This window comes from Xiphias gladius, chromosome 3, assembly GCF_016859285.1.
Source record: "Xiphias gladius isolate SHS-SW01 ecotype Sanya breed wild chromosome 3, ASM1685928v1, whole genome shotgun sequence".
Classification (NCBI taxonomy): domain Eukaryota; kingdom Metazoa; phylum Chordata; class Actinopteri; order Istiophoriformes; family Xiphiidae; genus Xiphias; species Xiphias gladius.
The window spans coordinates 24,940,057-24,966,633 of NC_053402.1; the positions used below are offsets into that span (position 1 = coordinate 24,940,057).

At 45.3% G+C, this 26,577-nt stretch overlaps 1 protein-coding gene across 3 annotated transcripts in view; it reads right to left on the bottom strand.

Moving 5' to 3' along the window:
• Positions 1-26,577, bottom strand: part of LOC120788311 (caskin-2-like) — a 75,939-nt gene that overhangs the window by 20,649 nt on the left and 28,713 nt on the right. Inside the window, exons 3-8 of one of the 3 annotated variants that reach the window (XM_040124004.1) lie at positions 25,223-25,274; positions 10,237-10,334; positions 7,999-8,144; positions 5,157-5,252; positions 2,978-3,108; positions 381-489 (exon numbers count right to left, since the gene is read on the bottom strand). In XM_040124004.1, coding sequence (XP_039979938.1) covers positions 381-489; positions 2,978-3,108; positions 5,157-5,252; positions 7,999-8,144; positions 10,237-10,334; positions 25,223-25,274 — 632 coding nt within the window. Of the gene's footprint in view, positions 1-380; positions 490-2,977; positions 3,109-5,156; positions 5,253-7,998; positions 8,145-10,106; positions 10,335-25,222; positions 25,275-26,577 lie in introns of all 3 variants that reach the window. The other 2 variants (XM_040124005.1, XM_040124006.1) reach the window with 2 other exon arrangements.

Consider the following 26,577-nt stretch of genomic DNA (forward strand, 5'->3'; position numbering starts at 1 on the left):
GCCGGACGTGGAAGATAATCTGATCCCGGCTCGCCGGCCGCTCTAGCCGTGACCCTCTGGGCGGCGCCGCATATCACCGCCCACCACCGCACGGGTAAGGACGCCGAACTCGGCCGTTGGAGCCGATTGCACTGTGTGTAAATTTAGTGCTGTGTGTATTTGTGAAATGCTGATATTTAAATGTGCACCACAGTGCAGTCATTGACGTGATAACTACTGACTCCTGGCAACTACTGACCGAACCGGCGGCCCATCACTGCAGTGTTGAAATGATGAAACAGATTCTGAGGTTTTCTCAGTGAGACGTCTGACGGTGCGCGGGACATCAAACCACCTCACTGCTCTGTGTATTCTGAGTGCAAATCCTCGGATGAACTCACGTCCAGCAGCAGTCGGACCACTTCTGTTTTTCCGTACAGAGAAGCTTCGTGCAGAGCCGTTCCGGACTTGGTGGTCTTGTTGATGTCGATGCCAGCCTTCAGCAGCAGCCTGGAACAAAGAGAGAGAGACACGATCCACATCTGAGTCCCGAGACCGAGCACAGAGCTTCTCTGAGCTCAAAAGTCAGCACGCTTTGAATGGGGGTTTGGATTTTTGTTGTGTAGTTGAATCTCATCAGAATGCTGCAGGTGTAATGAAAACATAATAAATGGAGTTAGAGACACTCTACACAGGTTTTTCCCAACAACCCCTGATCCTGATCACACTGATATACTTTTAGCAGTCAAAGTTGTCTAGGCACCGGCATTATCGGCTGTCAGAGACGTGTGTGCTGGGGTTAAGGATTCGAAACCCATACAGTCAAAACTCCATCTCTGTTAGTGACAGCTCAGCTGTGAAGAGCCCCCCCCCCGTTTGATTAGTGGACAAAGAGCTGAAGCGATGTAGAATGATTCTCTGTTCAAGTCAACGCTCAGTGTTGCAATGTTTCCAACTCAGTCACGTAACAAAGACATTGTTTAACTGTCATTCTCACACTCCAAAAAATAGGATTAATTCTATCTGTTCATCGGACCTCAGTGGCCCCCCCCCAGTCTCCAGATCTGGATCCAGTAGGACGCCTTTGAGACGTGGTAGAACAGGGGACTGGCAGCTTGAAAGTGCAGCTGACATATCTGCAGACATGATGTGATGCGTCAACGTCAACATGGACCAGAACCTCAGAGGAAAGTTTCCAACAACTTGTGGAATCCAGGCCACGAAGACCTGGGGCTGTTTGAGAGCTGAGGGAGGAACCACCCGGTGTTAGCGCGCTGTCCCTAATAAAGCGCTCGCTCGGTGCGCGTTGCCCCTGTATTCCTGATACTAATGTCTTGGAATGTGACTGACTCTCTGCACAGACTGAGTTATTCATCAAAGCAGCTCAGGCTCATTTACATGTCCCTCCTGCTTTCAGTACGACTCAGGACACCTATTATACAGCATGTTAGAGTCTGAAATGCTGACTGTTAGCTTCCACTGCGCGTGTGCGCACACACACACACACACACACACACACACACACACACACACACACGTAGAAACACACGTGTAACAGGGATAAAAGCTTTTTAAAACTGGGTCACAGTGATGCTGTAGTGTATTTCAAATCTGTGCTCCTGGGAATGTGTGTGAGGCTTGAAGAAGAGACAGCCTCACACAAAAACACACACACACACACACACACACACACCCAGCTCCAGAGCTCATGCTCCCACATCCCCATGCAAACGTGCCGGCTCAGTGGTTACCAGCCACAAACCACAGCAGCCCTGCCCTCTGCTTCTAACATCCACACCGCCTGCATAGACAGAAACTCACACTGAGAACCACCACAGTCCCAGTCACCGCTGACAGGAAACACTAGGCCGTCCATAGCCTGAAAACAACGACTCAAAACTGTGTTACACTGAAAGAATAAACCTAATCTGCATAAGGGACTTAAACTCTGGGCTGTTACGTCGACTCACGTCCTGCTTTATCGGACACGAATCTCTCGGTTCGCTTCACCTCAGACGGATCCGCTCTGGCTGCTGAGAGAGAGAAATCTCTGCCCTGCTCTCTGTTACACTCAGTCGCTGTTTTTTTCTTTCATACAAGTGTCGAGACAGTTTAGCAAAAACTTCTGAGCTGCTGCGCTAAGTAAAATGTGACCTGGGTCAATCGTAAGGGGCTGGATTCACGGGTATATTTTCACTCCCTGAATCCACTTTTTTGAACCAGTGAATCACACACGTGCTACACGTCACTTAATTACGCTGTCGACTGAGAAAATCAAGTACTCCTAAACTCCAACCCGGACCCGGTGCAATACAATGTCATGTGTAAACAAAAATATGAATAAGCAAGGAAGTCCCAAACTAAAAACCAGATTCAAAGCACACTAAAAGTACTCAATTTTATTTTTAATACCAAGGGAGTTCCTCAAAGATAAAGGAGGAGCATATTCCACAGTAAAAACAGGAGGCAGCTCAGCGGACATTACAAAACCTCTGAAAGAAAGACAGCGGAAGGTCTGATCGTTGGAACATGAAATGAAAGGGCAGTCGCTGATCTATGAAGGTGCAGGTTATGCAGGGTTGTGAGGTCAAAATCCTGGCTGCAGCATTCTGATATAGGAATATTTATAATCTGCAACTCGGAACGGAAGCACGTATCAGCATTGGGATGATTCTCAGTTAAAAAGGGTCTAAAAAGAAAGGTGAAAGAAATTCAATGGAATTTGTGTCTGAGTCCAAAACCAGTCAAAGATCTGAAACCTGCATCGTTACCTGTCTGGGGTAAAGTGAGAGCCACCCTACCGCTCTGTCCCGTGGTGGTGGGCTGGCACGGGGCTCGAAGGCACTTTTTGCATTTATAAAGGCTCGTCCAAGGCGTTCAACTGTTCTTTGAGCGTGAGCATCGGTGCGGATTTCACTGTAAGCCGATGCAGATCGAAGGCAGACTCACGTGACCGGAGGATGGAACCTGAACCAACGACCGGTGGCTGTTATCTCACCGTATGATGTCTTTATGTCCGTTGCGGGCGGCGAGGTGCAGCGGGGTGGTGAAGGCCGAGTCCGTCGGCTCCTTCCTCTCTCCTTCCAGCAGCGCCACCACCATGTTGCTGCTCAGCAACAGCTGGGCCACCTGAGAGCGGGAGCGGGAGGAGGACAGGTCAATGAATCGAGTGAAGACGGAGAGAGGACAAGATGAAGCCGGCGAGGAGACGAAGCCGCAACTACTGCCAAAGACATGCAGATGACAACATAAAACACACACACCCCATCAGACACTCGGCAGGTGAGTATGAGCTAATGCCTCAGTGATCCAAAACACCATAAATGAATCCAGATGTTGGCAGCAGACACAGTGACTCACAGCTGGACCCTCAAGTTCACTTTGGGGATAAAAACTCTGAGAAAAACTGATTTCCATTTCAGCCTCCTCTGTTTCCGCAAACAAAGAAAGGTATAGTTGGTTTTTGTTTCTTCTTTAAATAAGAGAACGAGCAGATGTTTGAGCTGCCTGTCGTTACATAAGAACGATCACACGTCTGCCATCACAGTATTTTCACAGATAAGCTTCTAAAAAGATCTGGAAACGAAGATGTTTCTGCACAACTGCTGAACAGGGACAACGATGCTGGCTGGTTGATTTTTCTGTTAAGTCAACTAATAAATCAGGCTGCTGAAATTTTATGACTATTTTTCAATCATACGTGTTTCTTTTTTTTTAGTTTAATTTCTAGTTTAATTCTAGTCTTTTTTTACTTTTCATATCCATTGTAATGATATGCTGAGCTGTTGGATCCATTTGTCTTCTGATCACACGTTGATCTTGTTGATCGCCGATTACTCTTCATATTTCAACCGTCTTCTAGGTTCTACATGTGAGATATTTTAAGGGTTGCGACGATTAGTCGATTAATCGATTAGTTGACTGACGGGAAGTCATTGGCAACTATTTTGATAGCCAACCAAATGTTTAGTAATTTTTTAGACAAAGATGCCAAATACTTGCTGGTCCCATCTGCTCAGTTTTGAAAAGATTTGATGCTTTTCTTCGTCACACGCGCCAGTAAACTGAACATCTTTGGGCCTGTTGGTCGGACAGAACAGGACGCGTGAAGACGTCTTTCACTCGCAACAAAGCGATTAATTAATTGAAAAAATCGTCGGCAGATTAATCAATAAGGCACACAGTCATTAGCGGCAGCCCTCGGCAGACGTTTTACAGTGTTTTACGACAGAGACTCGAGACATAATCAACGAAGGTTTGCAGGACCAATAACGTGGCTCGATCAAGTTCACACTGCGGCTGCAGAACGACGACAGGCGCGGCGGCATTCGAAGATTCTACCAGCTGACACTTGTAGCTGCATCAACATGATGAAAGTCTGCTGCTCTCCCCCAAGAACAGAGGGAGGTGAAAGAGAGTGGGCTGAATGGAAACACAGCAGCTGCCGTCAACACACCCTGACATCACGGAGTAGCAGCTGAGGCACACACACACACACACACACACTCTAAAGATATCTCGGTGAAGTCTGAATCGACCGTGGGGGGATCAGGCTTCACTTTCATGTCTCGTTTAACAAACTCTCACGAGTCAAAACAAAGACGGCTCAGACCGAAACGACGACAAGACCTTTAGCTGGTCTTAACATTGCTAATGAAATCCGTGCACACGACTACTCCATCTTACGTAGGACGACAAAGCCACTTTTCCTGTGGGCCCACCATGCAGTAATCCATCCGTGTGTGTGTGTGTGTCAGACTGAGCTGGAGTATCAGTGGGACATGAAGAAAATCACTCTCTGACAGTGTGAATGGTTTCTGGAGCTGACAAAACATCCAGGATTTGAGTTTATGAAAATAGGGCAGAGAGAGAGACGGGGAGAGGCGCAGAGACTAACAGAGTAGGACAAGACAAAGATAACGGCGGTGTTTACTGGCAGAAAAGTATCTGTGGCAACACCATCTGAGCCATGTGACTGCGTGTGTTGAATGCAGGGTCACAGAAACATCGGTTAACACCCTCAAACAAGTTTCCGTAATTTAGCGGGACACTGCTTTGACTCACACTCATTCCCTGAGGACCCAGCCTAAGCTAATTCTAACCATTAACGCAACACAGCAGTAACACACATCTCACACAGACACATGAGAAAAAAAACACAAACTAACAATGCTCACCTTGACTCGTCCGAACTCGCAGGCCAGGTCCAGAGGGGTCTTCTTGGCCTTGTTGACCAGACAGGGGTTGGACTGGTGCTGCAGCAGCATCTCAGACTGAAACAAGCAAACAGCCACGGAAACTTCCTTTCGTTAGTTTAACGCAGTGAAATGAGGGTAAAACGTAGCCCGCTGTCAAAGTGGTGACACACGGGTCGGACACAGCCGAGAGTTCAACACAAACACCTTAACGGAAGGACGCCGAGGCGACTGCCGTGTATCTGTCTGCGTGCAGATGAAACACCTGCGGAGCCAGGCGGCGTCTCGGCCCCCAGAGGGTTGATGCAGATGCGGATAACGTTTCGGGACTTCTCAGCCAATAGGACGACGTGCAGTGTTACACACCGTGATCTCACACAGGCCGGATAAACAAGACCTTCGTGCGTCGTTGTCACAGATTAAACAGGCTGAGGAGGTGATTTTAATACAATCGGCAAAAACCTCAGCGGACCATCCACAGAAATGACTGAATAGAATTTCTGATGTAAATAATGATAATTTCTTGTCCCGAACAATCCAACAGTTCAACTTTTACACGCTTCCCATTGTATCAGTAGACATAACATCAGTTACCACAGCTTTACCTACACTGTTTGACTTCTCATCTCACTGTCACCTGATCAGAAGCTCAGATGACATTCATACCCGGATGGATGGAAACGTCCTACAGCTGAAAGAGAGACATTCTGACTGTGCCTCTCATTTGTCTTACACGTCTACTTGTTTCCCTCACTTGCGTCCTTTCCTTGCGTCTCACATGAGAGGGACTAAGACCGAGAGGAGACGTCCTTTCCTCATCTGAAGCCACGTCGGTTCCTGGACCCGCCGTCAGTCTGCAGGCGTTAAGATCTCTGCATGCCTCGGAGTTTGCGTTTGCACAAGTAGTGGGATGCACTGTCCAAATAATCGTAAGGGTGCATAGTTGCTCCTGCCAGCACAGCAGTGTGACTGTGAAACATCTCTGCTTGTTTCCCCTTAAATAAACAGCCCGACAGGCAACTGCAAACATTGTATGTATTCTGAGAACACATTCATCTAACCACAGTTTTTGTAAACTCGCTTCTCAGACACTGAAAGCACATCAGCCAACAAGCCTTTCGTTCTTTTTTAACTATGTGCGTCTTTATTTATTGATGTTCCGTTTGTAAATTCCTTTTGTAATGATCCAGGTTATCGTGAAAATATCTCCTGATTTGTAGAAATTATTCAGCAGCACACATTATGTTTTAGTAAGAGTGGAAATTATGTAAATATCTCAAGACAAAATATTCTTTCTACCTGATGCACAGGGATTTTATTACGGTGTTTTTACTGCTGAAAGACAACAGACCCTTCCTCTCTCTGACCGTAAGATTATCCATGACTGAGAAGAAAAATCTTTCTGATGAACGAAAGCTGAAAGTCGTTTTATGCTTTCTTAATCAATCAGACTTCCAATGAACACGGAGCCGATCCTTTTAACTCAACGGTGAATCAGAGCACGGATGAAATCTAAACCTGGTGCTGAATCTGTTACTTGTCCTGGTTTGAAACTGCAGTGATGTAGGATGGGATCAGTCCCATCAGCCGCAGCGTCCAATCACTAACAGATTTACCCCTGATAACGGGGCGTGTTGGTCCAATGAAAGACTTCGGTGAAGGAGGGTCTCCTGCAGGCGGCCTCCTTGCTCCTCCGACCAGCGATAAGGGAACCCAAACGTCCCCTTGTGATGGCGGACCAGAACGATTTGACGTGAAATACGATAACGAGAAGCACCCTTTCAAAATGAAGGACCGCGTGACAACTTTAGGGGTGGTTTGAGTTTTCACAGTCACACTAGTGTCGTCACTAGGCTCTCGTTTTATCCCCTGAGATCAGGTCTTTCCTGTCCCAGACTCACGTCTTTCAAAAGGCCCCGTCATAAAAAGTACAACACGTTAACCTTGAGCGGAATTAATCTTAATGTTGCCCTGAAATGAGAACAACATGTACGAAATGACAGTTTGGGCTCCTCACCTGGATTCATCCTAATCCTGGCCTGAAAAATAACAGAGCGGTGTGTGATGACAGGAGGAGTCACAGTAAATCTGACCTCAGGATTCATTCAAAAAAAGAAAATAAAATAAAAAAAGCTCTGCAGTGTTCACTTCACCAGTCACAACATCCCGTCCTGTGTCTGCTCACATCTGTCCTGCTGAGACAGACCACAACGTTCAAACAGGGTCACTGATAATCAACAGATAATCTGATCACCCCAAATCTACCCCCCCCCCATAAATCCCCCTCATTACCCCCACCTGAATCCCCACAAATCCAATCACATCCAGCACCGTCCCTCCTGCTTCGTTCTCTGGCCGAGTTAGAGGTCTTCACAGGTCCAAAATGCCAGACCCACTCTCAGACCCTAACCTGACGTACATATTTTAGTTCTTAAAAAGAGAGACCCGAGGGTCATTAGAGCCCAATCGTGTGCTGGACCTGAACGGACCCGGACAGAGAGAGAACACCAACGCCGGCAGCAGCGAGAGGGTCTACCAGTTAGGAAGCGGTTCCGGTGGAAAAGAGCAGCAGTAATGTAGCCTAATAATAACAACGATATGCTACAACTGATAACTCTAATGTAAAGTCCCGTTTCCTCTTCTCCTTTGTCGGAAGTTCTGCCACGTTTCGTCAGACCAGAAATGAGGGTGAACAAATCGGGCTTTTCTGACTCTGGTGAGCAGCAGAACACACACAACGGTCTCGACCCTGGCGTCATTAATCTAAGTTAATCCTGAGTAATCAGAACTCACCGATCGGTGACATATTGATGTTTCAACTCACCACTTCGTAGTGTCCGTACTGAGCAGCCAGGTGCAGAGGGATGTGTCCGTCCAGGGAGACCCCGTTGACCGAGGCTCCGGAGCGAAGCAGCATCAGGACAGATTCGGATTTTCCCTGCCAGGCAGCGTAATGCAGCGGACGCATTCCTGCACCGGTCACACCACAAACACACACTTCAGTCTTCTCTTCTTCTTTTCAGCTGTACAAGCCACTGAACCAGTCCCCAAACTAAAACCTTACATCTGCTTCGCATCCTCTGTAGCCTTGTGAAAATGCTTTTCTCAGATCGTCCTACCTCTTTTTAAATGGCCACATTGGCTTAAACAGTGGGAGAGTAACGTCAGCTCATGAAGGAACTGTTAATCTAAAAATTTTACTGGACAGCGACGAGTCATGACTTTTATTTGTTATGTGTAGCTGGACCTTATCATATCCTGTTGATTCTGAGATCCTTTTATTTTTAGCACATGTCGCTGAACTATGAACAAAACTCATCGATCACAATGAGACAATGAGACAAGTAGCCGACAAATCAGCAACAAACTAATTATTAACAAAACTTTATCATGTGTTTCAGTCTGACTCTACTCGCTGCAAATGTTCTCCACTGAGGTTTTATCAAGCTCAGAGTGTCAGTAAACTGTGTGTGTGTGTGTGTGTGTGTGTGTACAGCAGTGTCACTGTCAACAGAAGCACGCACGCTGTACACACACACACACACACCCCAACCATCTGGCAGACACACAGACGTAAACGAGCTCCAGTGAATGCAGCACGTCAGCTGTTAAATCTGCTGTAATGTTCTGAACCACCTGATGACGTCTGCTGTCTCACTGCGCACACACACACACACACACACACGCACACACACACACGCTAACAGGTCATGTGACTCGTGACTGGAAGCCACATTTTGTTAACGTGTAAATACAGTCATGTGAAACAGTCCGAGACAAATCAAACAAACTCAAAATGCATCCGACGGGCACAGAAACACTTTTATGCTTTTGCTGCGTTGGTTTTTTACTGTTAACATACGTGGATCCGGTTTGTTAGAAAGCAGGATGTCGCCGAAGGATTTTCAGCGACTTTCATTGACAGATTTTCTCACTTTTGTGAGATTCAACATCTTTGAACATTTTTCTTATTTTATCATGAAATGACCAGAAGAAAAAACTGTGCTATGTATGTAACATTGTCTGTCAGTGTGAAAGTCAGCGTAGAGACAGAGAATAAACATTTTGATGGAAATCTGATCATAATAACAATCCGGTTGTAGAATGTACATTTTTACAATTTTCTATAATGTAAGATTCATTCCGTTCTTATTGTAAAACCCAGATAAACTTAGTGTTACTTTTTAAAAGAGGCTCAGTAATTTTCCTAAAACGGCTGCTCACTGTAGCTTTTATCAAACAGACAGGAGGAAATCTAGAAAGCGTTTGTTGGGGACTATTTTCAGCGGCGGGTTAATCCACATCTGGTGGTGTAGTGAGTATTTGGGGCAGCAGGACGATGTCAACATAAACACCAGTGTAAGACTCAGCCGCAGGGTCTGAACTGAATGAACGGAAACAACTCTGCTGAGAGTTCCTTACTGCTCTGGAGAGACGATACCATACTGGCCCAAATTTAAGACAATATTTTGACACTAAGGTTTAAAAAGTGGGGGTTGTGCTGTTTTTCAGGACTGGACAATTAGGCGTAACACGTTCTGCTGCCACAGAGGAAGTAAATTCATGACGTGTGAAAACGAGTTCTTGGCGTCTCCAGACCTCTTTACTGCAGAAGTGAACCAGGGAGAGAATCTGCCAAAACAGCCAAGAATCACAGCCGTCACAGACGATGAGCTCAGAAAGACTGAAGCCTGAAAAATGTGAACTGTCAGAGAAAACAACGGTGTGAGAGGAATGGACTCAGTCAGCTGACTGGTGGCCACTGGGAAGGTGAGCTGTCTACAGACGCCCGACCGAACAGAAACTTTTGGTCAGATGGCTGCGGGGGGAGGAGAACATTACAGGTCAAATCCATTAACTACAAGTCTTGTTTTACTGAGGTTATTTTGTGTGGCCCAAGGTGCCATCAGTCGCAAAAATGTGAAGGATTACCTCGGGACATCAGTGAGAAGTCGTGTTTCGCTTTTCCTCTCTCTAATGTCTGAGCTACTGTGAAAAGCAACAACCCCTGTTGGGTTTTTTCCCTCCAGACACCCGGGGAAAACCCTGGTGCGTGTCTAACCATTGCTGTCCTTGATGTCCACCGTGGCCTGAGCCTCCAGCAGTGCAGACAGCAGCTCCGTGGTCCCTGTGAGAGCAGCGTGGTGCAGGGCCGAAAACCTGAGAGAGAGGTCAGAGGTCAGAGCGGAGGGAGAGAGAGAGAGGGAGAGAGGGAAGGCAGTTTAAGAAACATGGCTGACACAGGCAGTGACAATTTCAAAGAATCCAGGGTAAACCGCGTTTGTCCGAGGCTCTTTGCGACCCCTGCTGTGGACGCCGGTCCCCTTCAGAAGCACTGAAACACACCGCATCAGTCGAGGGTTAACACATTAAAACGCCCCTTTCAAGCATATCGGACTTTGAGTGTAGAACAAGGCGTCTGCTGTTTAACAGGAGAGACTCGCTCAGACTTTGTGGAAAAGATAACTGCACTTGAAATTTAAAACTCCAGCCTTGGACCAGACAGAGACAAACCTCCCTCCTCCTCCCTCTTTGTCTTTTCTCTTCTTCCTCCTCTGAATCCTCGGTCCGTCGCACTGACTGTCTCAACGAGAACCAGTCTTAAAGCAGCATTTAACTGGTCCAGGTACAAGTCTGTTATTAAATATTAGCATCTCGGGTTTTAACTGACACTTTAAGTGTCCCATGGAGACGGTGTCTCAGTGGCGTGTCTGCCTGCCAAGGAGAGAGGTTGGCTGGGAATAATAAATACCAGTGCTGGCAACAATGCCGACCTTTTCAAGCTGATCTGGCATCAGCCAGACAGGTCCAATCACCATGAAGTAGTTTTCTCTTCAGCTTTGTTCAGTGCTGTGCAATAAATGCCTTTTAATGTGAAGGCAGTGGCAGGCGTTTACTGTGAAACTAGAAGTGACATTCACAGTTTTTATACCGACCGATTTTCACACATTTTCTGCATTTTTGCTCAGGAGGTTGTTTTGGAACTTTGCACGGATTTTATGACAACAAAGCCGAATAAAGACGAGAGGATGAGAAAACAAGGAGTGAAGTTCCATCATATTAACAGCAAACTTTTTCCGACCGGAGCTAATAAACACTGCAGAGAGCTGCTTTTTTGTTTTTTTTTCAGCAGTACATCTATAAATTCTTTGCAGGAAACAATACGTCAAGTCAAGTTAATCTTATTTCTGTAGCCCAGTATCGAAAAAAATCACAGATTTGCCTCAAGGTAAATCGTACAGCATAAAGGCCTTCTATCCTCAGAGCCCCAGTCTGGATAAAGAAAAACTCGCTAAAAAAAAACCTTTAATGAGGAAAAGGGAATAAAAATCTCAGGAGGAGTGACGGAGGAACGAATCCTCTGCCAGGACGAGGAATAAAATAGATGTCGTGTACAGAACAGACCAAGAAAGCAAAATAACAATATGGAAATCAATACGATAACCGTGAAACATATATTAAGAATAATGTGCATTTAAAAGAATGATTACCCCCCCAGACACACACACACACAGCTACTGTATCTCCTTCCTAATTCTTCTTTTATTCACACAGTCTCCCTCAGGTGAAGGTGTGAGCGCACCTGCGTATATATAGATGAGCCGTGAAAACGTCGCCATGCTCACGTAGACTGAAGGAAGGCTCAGAGGCGACACAGGAGCGTGCAGCCGTAATCCGACAGCACAACTGGGTGTGATTTACGCATACTGATCCACGTTGCGGTGTGTCTGTTGTTACCAGCGGCAACACAAGTCTGGAAGCCCTCTGCACAAAGCAGATCAACTTTGCAAACGCCTCAACAAGATGGTGGTGTATGAACGTCTCCAGAGTGTGTTACTCAGAATTTACTGTAAATTCAGGGGACAGAAAACTGGTACCAGATCGGTACTCGGCATCAGCAGGTTCTCTGGGTCTAGGTGTCAGAACCCATACCGGGGGAGTCCGAACAATGCGCCCCCACCGGCGCTCTCCGCTTTGTGCTTTTTTTTCATTGTTTGTTTTTGGCCCGAAAATATATCAAAAATGTCCTTTGATACAGAGGACGCAAGGAAAGTACAGAGGAAGGAAGAGGAATTTCCAGGAGATCAGCTGATACAAGCAGGACTGATGTTTGTTCAAATAAGTGAGAGCTGGCAGACGTTACACACACACACACACACACACAGGATGAAAAGAATCAAGTGTATCGAGTGAGTAAATCAAGTATAATGCCGACAGAAGACACACTTTAGATAAACAAATCCGGTAGTAGTAGCTTTCCATGAAGGGTGTGACTGATGCACTGATGTGTTCCCAGGTGTTGTAGGAGGCTTTACCTGTATCTGCAGGTCGACGTCTGACTCACACAGTGACAGAATAATCTGACTCTACCGCCTGTTCATACACACGGCGGCAAGTCCAGACACACCAGAGGACATCACTAATTCAACCTACCACCCGAACCCCTTTAACCATCCTCTACCCTCTCTACTCTCGCATCGGTTACAGGCCGGGTTGGGTTTCAGACGCCGCTTCCACCTTTGATCTAGTCCGTGTTTGGCAAAATACCCGGATTTGCCAAGTTCTGACGTTAATGAGTCTCTTATTGAACCTTTCATCCGCCCTCAGTCTTTTTTATTGTCAGCATTAATAAGCCCGAGACTCACAAAAGTTTCACACAACAAAAAGCGATTACAGATCACAGCCGTGCTGATAACACTTTGCTGAAAGGTTTATAACACACCCTGACGTAGTTGTCGGTGGAGCTGAAACATTTAGTCACTTAATAGATTAGTTGATCGACAGGGAAATAATCGGAATCATTTTTTTTTAGCAAAAATTGTGGGAAAAAAGCCAAATCGTTGCAGAATACAGCCTCTGGAAAGAGGAGATTCACTAGCTTTACCTGTCATAGATCATTGTAACCTGAAGATTTGGGGGTTTTGGTGGTTTTGGGATTTTTGGTTGAACAAAACAAGACATCTGATTACATCACCTTCAGCTCAGTGAACCTTTTGAAGTTGAAAACATAACCAAGAGACAAATGAAAATCATGATTAGCTGCAGCCCTGCCTCAAAGCAAACACATTTAGACAATATATTTTATTTCATGCTCCTGCTTTGTAATGAGCTCAGAACAAGCACCGCAGTCTTCTCATCTAACCATCCTCCCCCACACGTGAAGCGCAGACAAGAGAGGAAATAAGGCTACAGGCTACATGTGGTGGTCTGTAAATAAAGAAAACAGGCAGAGACATTAGAGGAGCTCTGCACAGGAGAGAGGAAAGAAAAGAAGAAATGAATGAAGATAGCGGGGGGAGGGCTGTTATTAGTGCTGGTCTTCCTGCCTTTCTTTCTCTTGCGTAATGTGACCGGTGGCATTCATGTGGGAACAGTAAGAGACAGCGCTGAGGGCAGCTCCAACAGTAATGGATGGATCACTGAGGGAGGTTACAAAGAGTAGGAGAGAGTGACATGGGGAGGAGGAAAAGGAGAAATCCTTCAGTCGCCACAAAGACCCCAACTTCAGGAACCGTCTCCTAAAAACCAGCTCATCTGAGGCAGGACGGTGTAAACTGAGGCCCAGCTCAGCTCTGGTGTTGTGGTGGAGTTGTAGGAGTGAGATAATTAGTTTGAACAGGAGACCAGAGTCCCTGAAGGCTGCTGAAGAAGACTCTTCATAATGGGCAGAGCGGACAGTCAGAGGGAGGTGGAGGGTGGAGGTTAAGTGAAGCCCCAGTCCGTGATCTCGGCTTCAAACAAGCCGGGACTAAACTGGAACAACCTGCCGACTCTGCTTCCTTCCTTAAAATTACCGAACTGGATTACTGAACGGGCCTACCGGGGCAAAGGCCCAGAGGCCCGAGGGGTCTGGGGGCCCCGGGGCCGGAGCCTCTGCATGGAGCGACTTAACATTTGTTGTTGGAAAGTCAGTCAGACGACTACAAGAATGTGTTAAACGACTACAAAGAGACACGAAGAGAATAAAAACTGACGCAAAACGAGCAAAAAGAGCCACAAAACGGGTGAGAAGAGATGAAACAAGTGTGACCAGTCAAAAAACAACCACAAAGGGACAAAAGTGGGGCTCTCGCTCTTGTGCAGGAGGGTTGGGAGACCTTTAAACAACTCGTCCATTTTTAGAACTCCTGTAAACATGCAGTTTTCTTAGGGTTTCTGTAACATGAAACCTCATTTGAATTGTATTAACACACACACACACACACACACACACACACACACACACACACACACTGGCTGCTACCCCAGGTCCATCACTCGTGAACAATAACATTACCATACCTATGCAACACAACACTCTACATACACCACAGCATTTTGATACTCATACATATTTTTGTATTTATTCCTAAAGGTGTCTCCTTCTTAAATTTGTCATTTACATTTGGTACATTTTTTTTTTTTACACCATTCCATTTCTAAAAGAAGGTGAATATATGAATGCAAACTAGGGCTCCATGAATAAAAGAAGGCTCATTACTTTTTTACATGTCCAGAAACAGACCTGAACTCCAAAGGATCCAACCTTAGCTGGTCCTCAGCCTTATGGGCCCCGAAGAGATGGAACCTCAACGGTTGAGAGTCCAGAGAACCAGTTGCCGATGCCCTGCCTTCTACCTTGCTCTTTAAGCTGGTGAAGAGTGTTTCCATCTGGTAACTTATCCGGCACCTGAGAAAACCTCTATAAACAGTAACTTGCTACAGTTTGACTGGCTGACTAATGAAGCAGCTTGTGTTGCTCGTATTATCCAATTAGCTGTAGTCGTGTTCACACAGTTTTCCGGTTAAAGCACGGTAGAATGCTCCCTTTTGCAAAATATTTTTCTTTATTATATTCGGAGAGAGTTCAACGTTTGAAGCCCAACTTTGTTCTTTATCAGGCAAAGAGGCATCAATGACGAGGAGCCGGTTTGGGCTTGAAATCGTTTCTAAATGTGATAAAGAAAAACCTTTTTTAAAAGGGAGCATTTTAAAGTGTGGCGGGTCCTTGTGAAGCAGAAAGTATCTGCAGTGTTTTTGGACACTGCTCCTGGACATTAAAGATTTTTTCACGTAGGTTGCTTGGAAATGAAGAATTACTGCCACTATTTCACTTTCAGTTCGACCTCCAAATAAAGTGGTGTATATAATCTGTATAGTGTGAGTTTGTTGTCACGTTGTTCACTGATCTAAGATATTAACGCCGAGTGAAATGTTAATGTTATTATCGAAAACTACCAAAATCCCGGCTGCAATAAACAGGAATTATCCCTTTTAACACAATCTGTTAAACTGGAGTCAGTAATGAGCTTTTTCATAGCAGTTTGAGAGCAGGATGATCTGATCTCAGGCCTGCTGTTGGCTCCTGTTTGAGGCTGCAGACCACCACTCTGGGTAGGACGGGTCCAGGATCTGTACAGCAGGACTGGCCACTCAAAGGCGGGAAAAAGACACAACCTCCTCTGTCCTGCTCACCTGACAGTCCTCAGACCCGCTAGAAGCTCCAGGTCTTTCATCTGCCCCCCACCCCCCTTCTACCCCCTCCTCTGGGAGAACGAGGCCCTCTGCGACCTCACCTCTCATCACCCCCACCACTCATCATCGAGGAGGAGGAGAAAGAGAGGGGGGGGTCCACAGATAGACAGAGGGAGAGAGAGCTGTGACCCTCTCCACAGAGACCCTGACCCCCCCCCCATCCACCCACCACCCTCCTCCCTCCATTACCCCCCCGATGGTGTCATCCCTACAGACTGGAATGCACTGTGGTGGTATCAAATACACCAAGCGCCCCCCCCCCCCGGTTTTCAGACTGAGAGGGAGAGTTACAGATGACATTCCTGCTGATAGTTTAACATTCCTGCAGAGACCCGGCCAATCACAGAGCTCTAAATCTTCCTCTGACTGCAGTCTGTCTGAAGGATTTGATAGACAGGGGGGTTATTAACACCAATAGCATTATTTGACTTGGATTTTACCACGTTATGCCCCAGAAAATTCCCTAAAGTTACAAAACTCCTCAGAGTTACACGCTGTCTTCTCTCCCGCTCGGCAACAAGTGTGCTGCCGTCTTGTGATCCCATCGGTACTTTGTTAAATAAGCTGCTCCCCGTGGGCTTTGTTGAAATCCGATCTTTCTGGTAGAGTTTCACGTTTTGTCGCTGCTGGATTCAAACCGAGTCCCAAATAGCTGATAAAGGTGCCCCACAAGGATCCATCTTAGGTCTGTCTTGTCGTTGCTTCCTACAGAAATAGCACCAACCTAATGCCCACACCATCTCGTTTGCCACCGGCTCCACCACAAACCAGCTCTTCTCCAAAGTCTGCTGCCGTCGCAACCCTTAAACCACTGGATGCTGTCTACCATGACTGACCTCGGTGAGACTTCCTGAACAAATTAAACTTAATTACTCACTACCAAGGATTCACTCTCATTCCTGTCATGGCAAGAAAGCCTCTCAAACCGGATCCAGACCATCATGACAGGCTAAAACTCCTGAGGTCAACTGTAGAAGAAGCTGCCTTTAAAAGCAGAAATACTAGGGATTTGCTAATAAATAACTGAATCGTTGTGGTGAAAATGGCATTTCAATTGAAAGTCTTACTGCCTCACACCACAATGAAATGGGTTTTTATGGACAGACGTTTAGATTATAAATGTGCGGCTTTAGAAAACATCCTGACAGGCTGGAAAACTCATTTATCATATTGAAGATGGACACTGACCTCTTTCGCATGACCGTTTTTATATAAACAGCCGATCCAGTACATCAGCCTGACTCCTCATGGAGGCCTTTGAATGACCCGTCACAGACCGGACGTTAAGAACCGTGCTCCAGGTCTCAGGTCAGCGCAAATGAGTCCAGCAAACTTGCCCGTCCACACATGTTAGTGTGAGGACTGAACAGACTGAGTTGGAGAGATTTACAGTGTGTTCATGTTCTCAGCTCATGTGATTGCTTAATTTTCCCAGCCTCAAGACAAAGGGGTTTTTTGGTGACTGTGTTGCTCCGAACATTTACGGGGAGTTCTTTGGGAGAGCAGGTTGGAGCACGTTGACGCACGGTGGAGATTTTAAGAGTAAGAATCAATAAAGATCACACAGATGGCACCAGATGTGGATCAGTGAAATTGTCCGGTTGGGGTTGAAGAAAAGAAAACTGATGTGTCAATGTGTAGCGTATGATTCTGGTTACCTTTCAGACCACGGTCATAAAGTCCACCGACAGGCAAGAAAACATCAAGCAGTTGGTTTCATTTCATTTCAGTCTCTTAAATCTTTGATAATAAGGTGGAGCCTGTAACTTCAGGTCACTCACATCCCTGATTTTAAAAGCTGGCGAACTGCTCCCACCTGTTTACTATGATGGAGTATTCAAATCTTGTACTGTTACGACTCTTGTCTCAAAGTATTACAACTTTTTCTCACAAAATAAGGCCTTTATTATTGAACTGTTTCAGCTGACATCTGAACTGCTTTAACCTTTTGTTCTTCAAATGACGTGTCAACTGTTTTCACATCTTCTTCAGAACTTACACTTAAATTGACACTTCGGCTAGATTCAGCCTTTCAGCGCTTCCATTTCAGTGGCTACTTCAACTTATCTCAGTATTTGTATTTTGACCTCAACTTGTTTCTTATCGGTTTCAAATACAGCACAGCGAGCACTTGTACATTTTCTCAAACAATTTCATAAGTTTACACCCATTTTCAAGCAGCCGTTAATAAATACATTAAAACGTCACTTTAAAACAAGTCTGCGCCCGAAGGCTGAAATTACAGTTCAGTGTGAGAAAGCCTCTTTGTGAATCCGCCGTCGGTGCGTACGTTACGTTGGTACGTTGCGAGCTACACACAGCTAAGGTCCAGCAGACAATTTCAAATGAAAAATGTGAGGGTGAAAATTTGCATGAATAAACAAATAAATATTCAACATGACGTTCATTGTGTCTGACAGTTTAATAACGTTCCCTCTTCCCTCTGGTGCTTTAGACTTTTAGTCTTGTTTACTTTATTGCTCTGTTTTAAAGTTTTCTGCACTAAGGAATTCTTTCTTAAATTTCTAAATCCAGTAGTGATTGTGCTCCCATCCAATTTGGTGATGTTTGGCTTTAAATGACGTTGAACCTGAGGAAAACTGAAACTGAAAATCCCTAATGGCAGCTGTGGAAGCTGGTACGGAGCTTTCAGACGGATTCTGTGGGGAAACTGAGCGAGATCCTGTGGCAGCAGCCGGCCGGTTTCTCTTCCCCCTCAGATGTGTGCCGGCCGCTGGCGGCTCGGGTCTCTCCCCCTGGACAAAAAGCCAGAGCTCCCACCATCGCAGCAATTCACTGGGACCCATTCCGGCTCTGCTCTCCATGGAAACACAACCAAACAGCGAGCCAACAGGCCGCACAGACTCAAATACTAATTTGTCTCACAGGGACGCAGAAAAGAAGCCTCCTTTATTCCCAGCGTGTGTTTGTTTCTCACACTCGGGCGAGTAGGCACACACACACCAGCGTGCATGTCAAAAAAGACAAATATTCTCTGTGATGAACGGCCGACCTGCACAAACGCTAACACGCCTTTAATAACACTGATTTGTGTGACAGGTCTCGGCTGATTTTACCTCCTTGCCTTCCTCGGGTCTGTCTGGTCGTCTGCGTGTCCAAACACAGTCCTACCTGCCACCACGACTCTTTCTTTGTCTTTACACAAACTAAACTTTCACTCCAATCACAACATGAGTAATAAATAACAGGCTGCGGGTCCGTAGATACACCTGGAGAGGAGGGGCTGCAGACTCCCACAGATCATCAGTGAGGGTGTAATTAGTCTGCGGTGGAGGATCGGCGCTGAAAACTTGGCGAAATGTAAAACTATCTGAGCCAGGAGGAAAGTATGTCAGCTATTGTTCAGACAGAGGTGAGCTGGATGCCTTTCTGTTTCATTATACATTACCTCCGGCTCTGTTCTTCTTCTGTGAATCTATTCTCAATGTGACTGTTCTATTTTATTTTATTATTCACCTATTCAGAGTCTTACTCTGTCTGTCAACGAGCCGCTCGACAAAAGGCACCGTATCCTCCGGTGAGTTTAATGATCACATGAAAACACTGAGCTTTTGCTGCGAAATTGTGTCATTCTTATCACAGAGGTTTTCTCCAAATCTTGATCTGCATCTGATGCGGATCTGCAGTGAAAGAGACATAGTGACAGAGAATCATTGCCTGTGCGTGTACGCGCCAGATTTCTGTGCAGTATTTGATGAGAAAATAATGTCGGCGAACCCTTTAAAAAGTTCCCGAACCACTCGCTCATCAGCCCATGGACGAAACTTTTCACCAGATTTCACCGAAATCTTTTGACGGGTTTCACAATATTCTGTCCACTAACATTCACACAGAACAACACTGAAAAAAAAACAACTACACGTAATATTACTAGTACAGATCGATCTCTTGATAGTCTATAATATTACATAATAAAATAATAATTCCCAATTATTAAAAAGAGCCCAAGCCAACGACTTCAAACACAGTCTTGGCCACATTACAGATTTTGCTGAGTTTTAGTGTTGCACAGGACAACTCATCTGTGAAGGGGGTTGATGCTGTTACCGATCAATATCATCACTACTGATTCAGCAGTGACTCAAGATTTCCGTCAAAAGCTTTCATCCCCCCTGGAGATAAAACGCTGTCTCGTCTTTTTCCTAACCTCTCCGCAGAGAGATCTGAGTGACATGAACAAAAATATCACGAGGTGTTGGACTTTAAACACCTCAGCGTCCATATGACCACTTCATTACAAACACCAATAACATGTTTCACCTGTAGCAAGACTGAAGAGATTATAGCCACTTTGAGACAAAGTCTGATAAACTGACTCGACGTACCGTTCAACACTGAAGAATGAAAAAGTAACATTGCTTCATTGGTTGCTTTGGATTCATAACCATGTAGAAATGTAATAGTAAACACAGCAACTGAAAGCTGCTTTAAAATGCGTTTTACTTGCGTGTTTGCATTTTATGTTGTATATTAACGTTATTCTGACATGTTCATATATAAATTATTTGTTCAGTTTGTCAATTATCTAATTAGATGATGGTGTGATGTTACATCGCAGACTGTCTACACATACAGGTGTGCTCACTCTCCTCCCACCTCAAAGCATCCGTGTTCAAATTAACGTTGTCAGTCACACCAGTGTGTGTGTGTGTGTGTGTGTGTGTGTGTGTGTGTGTGTGTGTGTGTGCTCGTTTCTTCATCCTGACCTTTCTACTTTCACCCTGTTGATCCACCAGATGTTTTCTTCCACTGAATCACTGATCACTTGGAGTTTGAAGCTTTTGGCACCACTCTCAGCAAACGCTTGAAAAGCCCACGAAAAATACAGTGCGGTGCTAAAATAATTTAATTACCTGCCGTGACAGTGCGTGTGTCATCGTGGCAAAATGTAATCCTGGTGACCCCTGCTGTAAACAGGAAATACCACAGAGGTGGTTTCGAGTACTTTGGCAGGTGTTTATATTTTTTTCTCTCTCTCTGTCTGTCTGTCTGTGGACAGATCTTGTCTCCACTGTAGCGTCACAACTGCAAGAAACAGTCCAGAAACTTTACAAGTGTAGTTGAGATCAATGATGAAGGTCAACTTGGGTTTGTTCCGACCCTTGAGTACTGAGTACTCCTGTAATAATGTGGTAATGACTACTGAGTACTACTGTAATAATGTAGTAATGACTACTGTGTACTCTGTAATAATGTGGTAACGACTACTGAGTACTACTGTAATAATGTGGTCGTGACTACCAGGTACTCATGTAATAATGTAGTAATGACTACTGAGTACTCATGTAATAATGTGGTAGTGACTACCGAGTACTCATGTAATAATGTGGTAATGACTACTGAGTACTACTGTAATAATGTGGTCGTGACTACCAGGTACTCATGTAATAATGTAGTAATGACTACTGTGTACTCATGTAATAATGTGGTAGTGACTACCGAGTACTCATGTAATAATGTGGTAATGACTACTGTGTACTCATGTAATAATGTGGTAACGACTACTGTGTACTCATGTAATAATGTGGTAACGACTACTGAGTACTACTGTAATAATGTGGTCGTGACTACCAGGTACTCATGTAATAATGTGGTAATGACTACTGAGTACTACTGTAATAATGTGGTCGTGACTACCAGGTACTCATGTAATAATGTGGTAATGACTACTGAGTACTACTGTAATAATGTGGTAATGACTACTGTGTACTCATGTAATAATGTGGTAATGACTACTGAGTACTACTGTAATAATGTGGTAACGACTACTGTGTACTACTGTAATAATGTGGTAACGACTACCAGGTACTCATGGGTCAGAATATCAACATGGTGACGGGAGTCGCAACTTCTGTGATCTCATCGTAACATGGTCTCCAGTTTACTTCCAGATGCGATGGATATTCGTAGTATCTACTGTTTAAGTTATTTTAATCCCTTCTTTTTTTTAAACGTATGATGCTGTCAATACACTATTTTAATAACATTCAAGCAACACGTCAAATACTCTGTGGTTGCAGCCCTAATGTCACGTCTTCTGCTGTGGGCGTGGCTGCGTGGTTTGTCAGCTGACTTTAATCCTAACACACGTAACAACGGACTAAAAGCTTCACTACATCAACGGAAACCTCTGGACGGTCTGAGCGAAGCGACGGAACAGAAGAACTGACATGAAAAAGAAAAGATTACCCCTGAGAACTGAGTCCCTGTTCGCTGGCTGACTGTGTATAAACATGATCTGACATCAACAAATGGAGCTGCTGACGTGCCAGGAGGACACCGGAGGATTGTGGGAAATTGTGCGTTAGCGATGTTGTGTTTAGATGCAGCGCTGTGATTACTGTAGCGGAGGCGGAGCGTCGTCTAAGCTGCAACCGCCGTTGGCACTGATGAATAATGAAAAACCTTTTCCTGCCTGAGATCCACATCCCCACGGAGGCTATTAGCCCCAGCGCACACACACACACACACACACACACACACACACACACACACACACACACACACACACACCACTTATAGTTCAGACCTGCTAATGTTGTTCCCAAACACATCACGGGGTTTGAGTCAGTGCTCTACTGCAACATTGAATGTGTCGTCGCTAAAACCTCCCTGCACCCAAATGTCCCCCACAGAGCTGAATCCATTAGCCGATCAATCAATTAGTCCATCAGTAAAAAATTAATCTGCGACTGTTCTGGTAATCGATTAATCATTTGAGTCATTTTTCCAGCAGAGAAGCCAAAACCTTTGCGTGTTTCTGCTCCTCACACGTGAAGATTTTCCGCTTTTCTCTGTTTTAAATGATCACAAACGTTTTGGACTCTTGACTGGACAAAAAAAGACATTTGAAGACATCACCTTAGATTGTTTTTATCATTTTCTGACATTTTATAGACCAAACAACCACCAATTAATGGCTTTAGGGAGATTAATTTCATCTGGCACAAACGTCCACTTGGACTCAAGGATGAGCTGATTACAATTTGGTCGTCAAAGGTCAAAGGTCAAGGTCACCGTGACTTCGCAAAACATGTCTTTGGCCATAACTCAAGTAGTCATATGCAAATTATGATGAAATTTCCCACAAATGTCTGATGAGATAAAGTGATGAAGTGATGACATTTTATATCCAAAAGGTCAAAGGTCAACTTCACTATGACGTCATGATGTTATACAAAAACAAAGCCACTTTTGAAGGCAATGATTCTAATGACAAAGGGGGTGTAAGTGTCGGTAACGCAGCGGTTTATCGCCACATGTAGAACATTTGTCAGATGAAGCTGATTCACACATTTGTTAGGGGAAAAGTGTCATTGCTTCAGGGTGTTAAAAATGAGTTACACTGTACATCTCATATCAATTATCATTTTAATCTCATCTGGAGGAGCTGAGAGTACGTAGAGGTTTCACAGAATTGTTTATTGTCCCCCCTCCCAGACCATCCTGTAGCAAACACTGATACCATCACATCAGCTGTGGGACCTTAACTTTTTCCTGACTCATTTTTAAAAGTCTCGGCTGTCAGCGCTGCATTAACTCATCCAGGCTCTTTGTAAACACTCCTATCTATTTGGTTCCAGTTTACCCCTCTGCTCCCTGACCTTTGACCCCACCCCCACCCCCACCCAAACCCCCCTCCTGCCTTCTGAGGGGCCAACAATGGAGTCCAAAACTCGAGGGTGTCTCAGGACTGACGTGGTGGTCTACAGTCTCTCTAACTCTTCTGTTTTACGGCCCTCTCAGACTCTCAGACTCTCTGCTCGTCGACCCTCTTTGAGCTTTTGTTACGACAACAATGTTGACTTAAAGCTGAAAAGGCTCCAGTTGTTTTAGCAGGAGGCCGTTCAATCACGTAGTGATGTGCACTGAGCTGAACCCTAACAGGACACACTTTGTCTTTCTCAAATATCTGGGACAACTTTTATCGCACTTTGCTCAGGCAATGTCCGTGTGCTGGTTTCTGTGTAAAGACAACGTTAAAGGATTAATCTATTCTATATTCTTGTTTTTGTCTATGTGAAAATATTAAAACCAACAGAGTGTTCGTTCTTCAACACTTTCTGACTCCCCTCCTCTGCCTGTGGCTCTCAGCTCTGAGGCCATTGGCTCCTATTGAAGACGGAAATCTTTAAAAACAGTTTTAATTTTGAAGAAAGTCTCAGCAATTTTCCTGAAACAGCTGCTCACTGTAGTTTTTTATCAAACATACAGGAGGAAATTTATAGAGCATTTGTCGGGGACTATTTTCAGCGGCTGATTCATCCACATTCGGTGCTGTAGTGAGTATTTGTGGAAGCACGAAGGTGTGTGTGTGTGTGTCTGTGGGACTGAGTCGGAATAAACTACGGTGCGTGTGTGTTCATGGTGTCACACCGTGCGACAGTGTGGCGATGTGTTTTCACAACAATGGAGCTCTGTGGCTCAGAGGACTCAGATACGCAGAGGCAATAATTGGTAGTAGGATGCGTTCAGTGTTGGTTTTGCTCTGTTGATGGGATGAGAAGGTAAATGTAGAAAATTCTTCTATTTTCTTAAGTGGCTGCCCAGTCCAAGGCAGCGGGGATGAAACTGCCCATGTTTGTAGTTCAACGGGAAAATAAGGATTCACAAAGTACTGTTTAATCAGTGCTGAAACTCTGGTGTTCACATTGTTGTCAAAAATTCTCTCTATACTTTACGACATTATAAACAAATACATGCAGTAATTTGATAGATTTGAGGTCAATTGAGACTTTTCAGTCGAAACTACAAATGTCAACTTCATGGTGGCGCTAGAGGAAAAAATCAGAGGTCCACCACTCACTGAGAATCGTCCTCTGGGGACCTTGAATGTTAATCCATTGAATATATGATGATATATTTCAGTCTAGACCAAAGTGACGGACCGACTGACGGACTGACTTTTCCATCTCTGTATTCAAAGATGCCAGTTTCAGACACGCAGAGAGATAAGCAAAGCAAACAGCCGCAGAGACGCTTGTAATGAGGAGACACGTCTGAGTCAGGAGGGAGACGGCTGAGAGGAAACTGCAGCGAGGTGTTACATGGAGGGCAATAAAAACTTTTAACAAAGAGAAATATTGATGAGGAAAGACTAAACTTCCTTCATCTACTGCTCCTTCCAGGCTAATGAGCTTCGGGGTGGTGGGGGATTAACCAGTCAGCGTTTCACGGACTGACAGGGTAACAGGGGGTGAACAGACTGAGGCCGAGGCTCAGGGTTGATGTTTTGACACCAGACACCAGACCGAGCAGCGGCAGAACCAAACAAGCCTTTTTAGATTTCAGCTCTGGTTTCCAGCTCTGCAGCGGCGGCGGCAGCAGAAGCAGGAGCAGCAGCAGCAGCAGCAGCAGCAGCAGCAGCAGCAGCGGCAGGAGTTATTGCAGAGTGGAAACAATTTTATAGGTGCAGAGGGAGCAGTGTAATGACTGGACACAGAGCAGAACTCCCTCACTAAGAGAAATGTGTCCAGAAAATGTCTTTTTATAGTGTTGACTTCATCACCTACCCATCTGAGTCCTGGTAGTTCACATTCAGCCTCTTGGTGGAGCCCAGCAACTCTGAAAAACACAGAACAACACAGATTATTAATGTCTGATCATTATATGATACTCTGGACCTGATGTCGGGCATCCAGGTCGTTTTCTCAAAGACAGCGTTAGTGACTGACAGTGACTCGCTCTCTCTCCGAATCTCTCCTGGTTCAATCATCGGGACAAAAGATGAACAAGTGTGTCAGAAAATATCTGGTCCTTGGATAAAAACTACAAGAGGCCTCTGCACATAAAAGCTGAGGGAATGAAGTCAACTACGACTCCCAAGGTGCACTGCACTAACAAACATCCAATCACTGAGCTGATGGCGGTGGGACTATGCGGTGAGACAGCCTACTTCCAGAACCAGTGAATCCTCCCGCCTCACAACTTTATCTACCGCTGACCAGGGTCAAATAACACTGGACGCTGCCGTGATGGCTTCCCCTGTTTCGGACTCTCTGGACTCCCCTCGGTTATAATAACAATACATTTTATTCATAGAGGCTTTACACAGTAGAGAAAGGTATTTTTAAAAACAAAAAAACAACAAAAAGCAGGACCCAGTCACGCATTACTAAACCGAATAAAGAAGCTGTGCTCCAGGTACAGCCCTGATCATTTACCTGCCAGCTGTGACAGATCTGAGCGGCCTTGAATATTTCCCTCATGATTTTTATACTATTTTAAATGGGGTTTGATAATAAGTCCTCTGAAAAGAATAGTTCATATCTCGTATCTATATGTAAATAATAGTAAAGGAGAGTTTGTGTGTCTGGTTTAACTGGCAGACACCCTGCAAGATAATGGAACGACAGAGACACGGGGTTTGGTCTCAGCGACAGAAGGAGACGGCGACCCCGGGAGGGGACAGACTGGAGACGCCAGGTCCCCTCAGGCTCCTGTGCTCTCCGTCTCCACTGGTATCACTGGAGGAAATCCAGTCAGTATCAGGGAGGAGATATGTGGATGTTTCCTGCAGAGAGTTTATTCAGCCGACGGAGACACCTGATCATAAATCCTCCTCTGTGTCTCTGAGGCTGGACCTCCTGAGGAAGCTTCATCAGCCTCCGACCTGGGTTTGACTTCCTCGGCTGGGTCAGAGGACGGTCCGCGGCTAAGAGCCCGAGGAATAAGGCTCAGCAGCTCTTTGATCTGCTGCCAGACAAAGACTCCCTGCTTCTTCTTCTCCCACACGCCTTTCAGCCGTCGCTGCCGGGGCTCCACCACAAACTCCCAGTTGGGACAAAGTTTCTGACCCCGTCCAGTGAGACGTCCAGCAGCTCTTCCCACCCACTGGAATGTTGTGGCATTCAGGCCTGTAAACGGG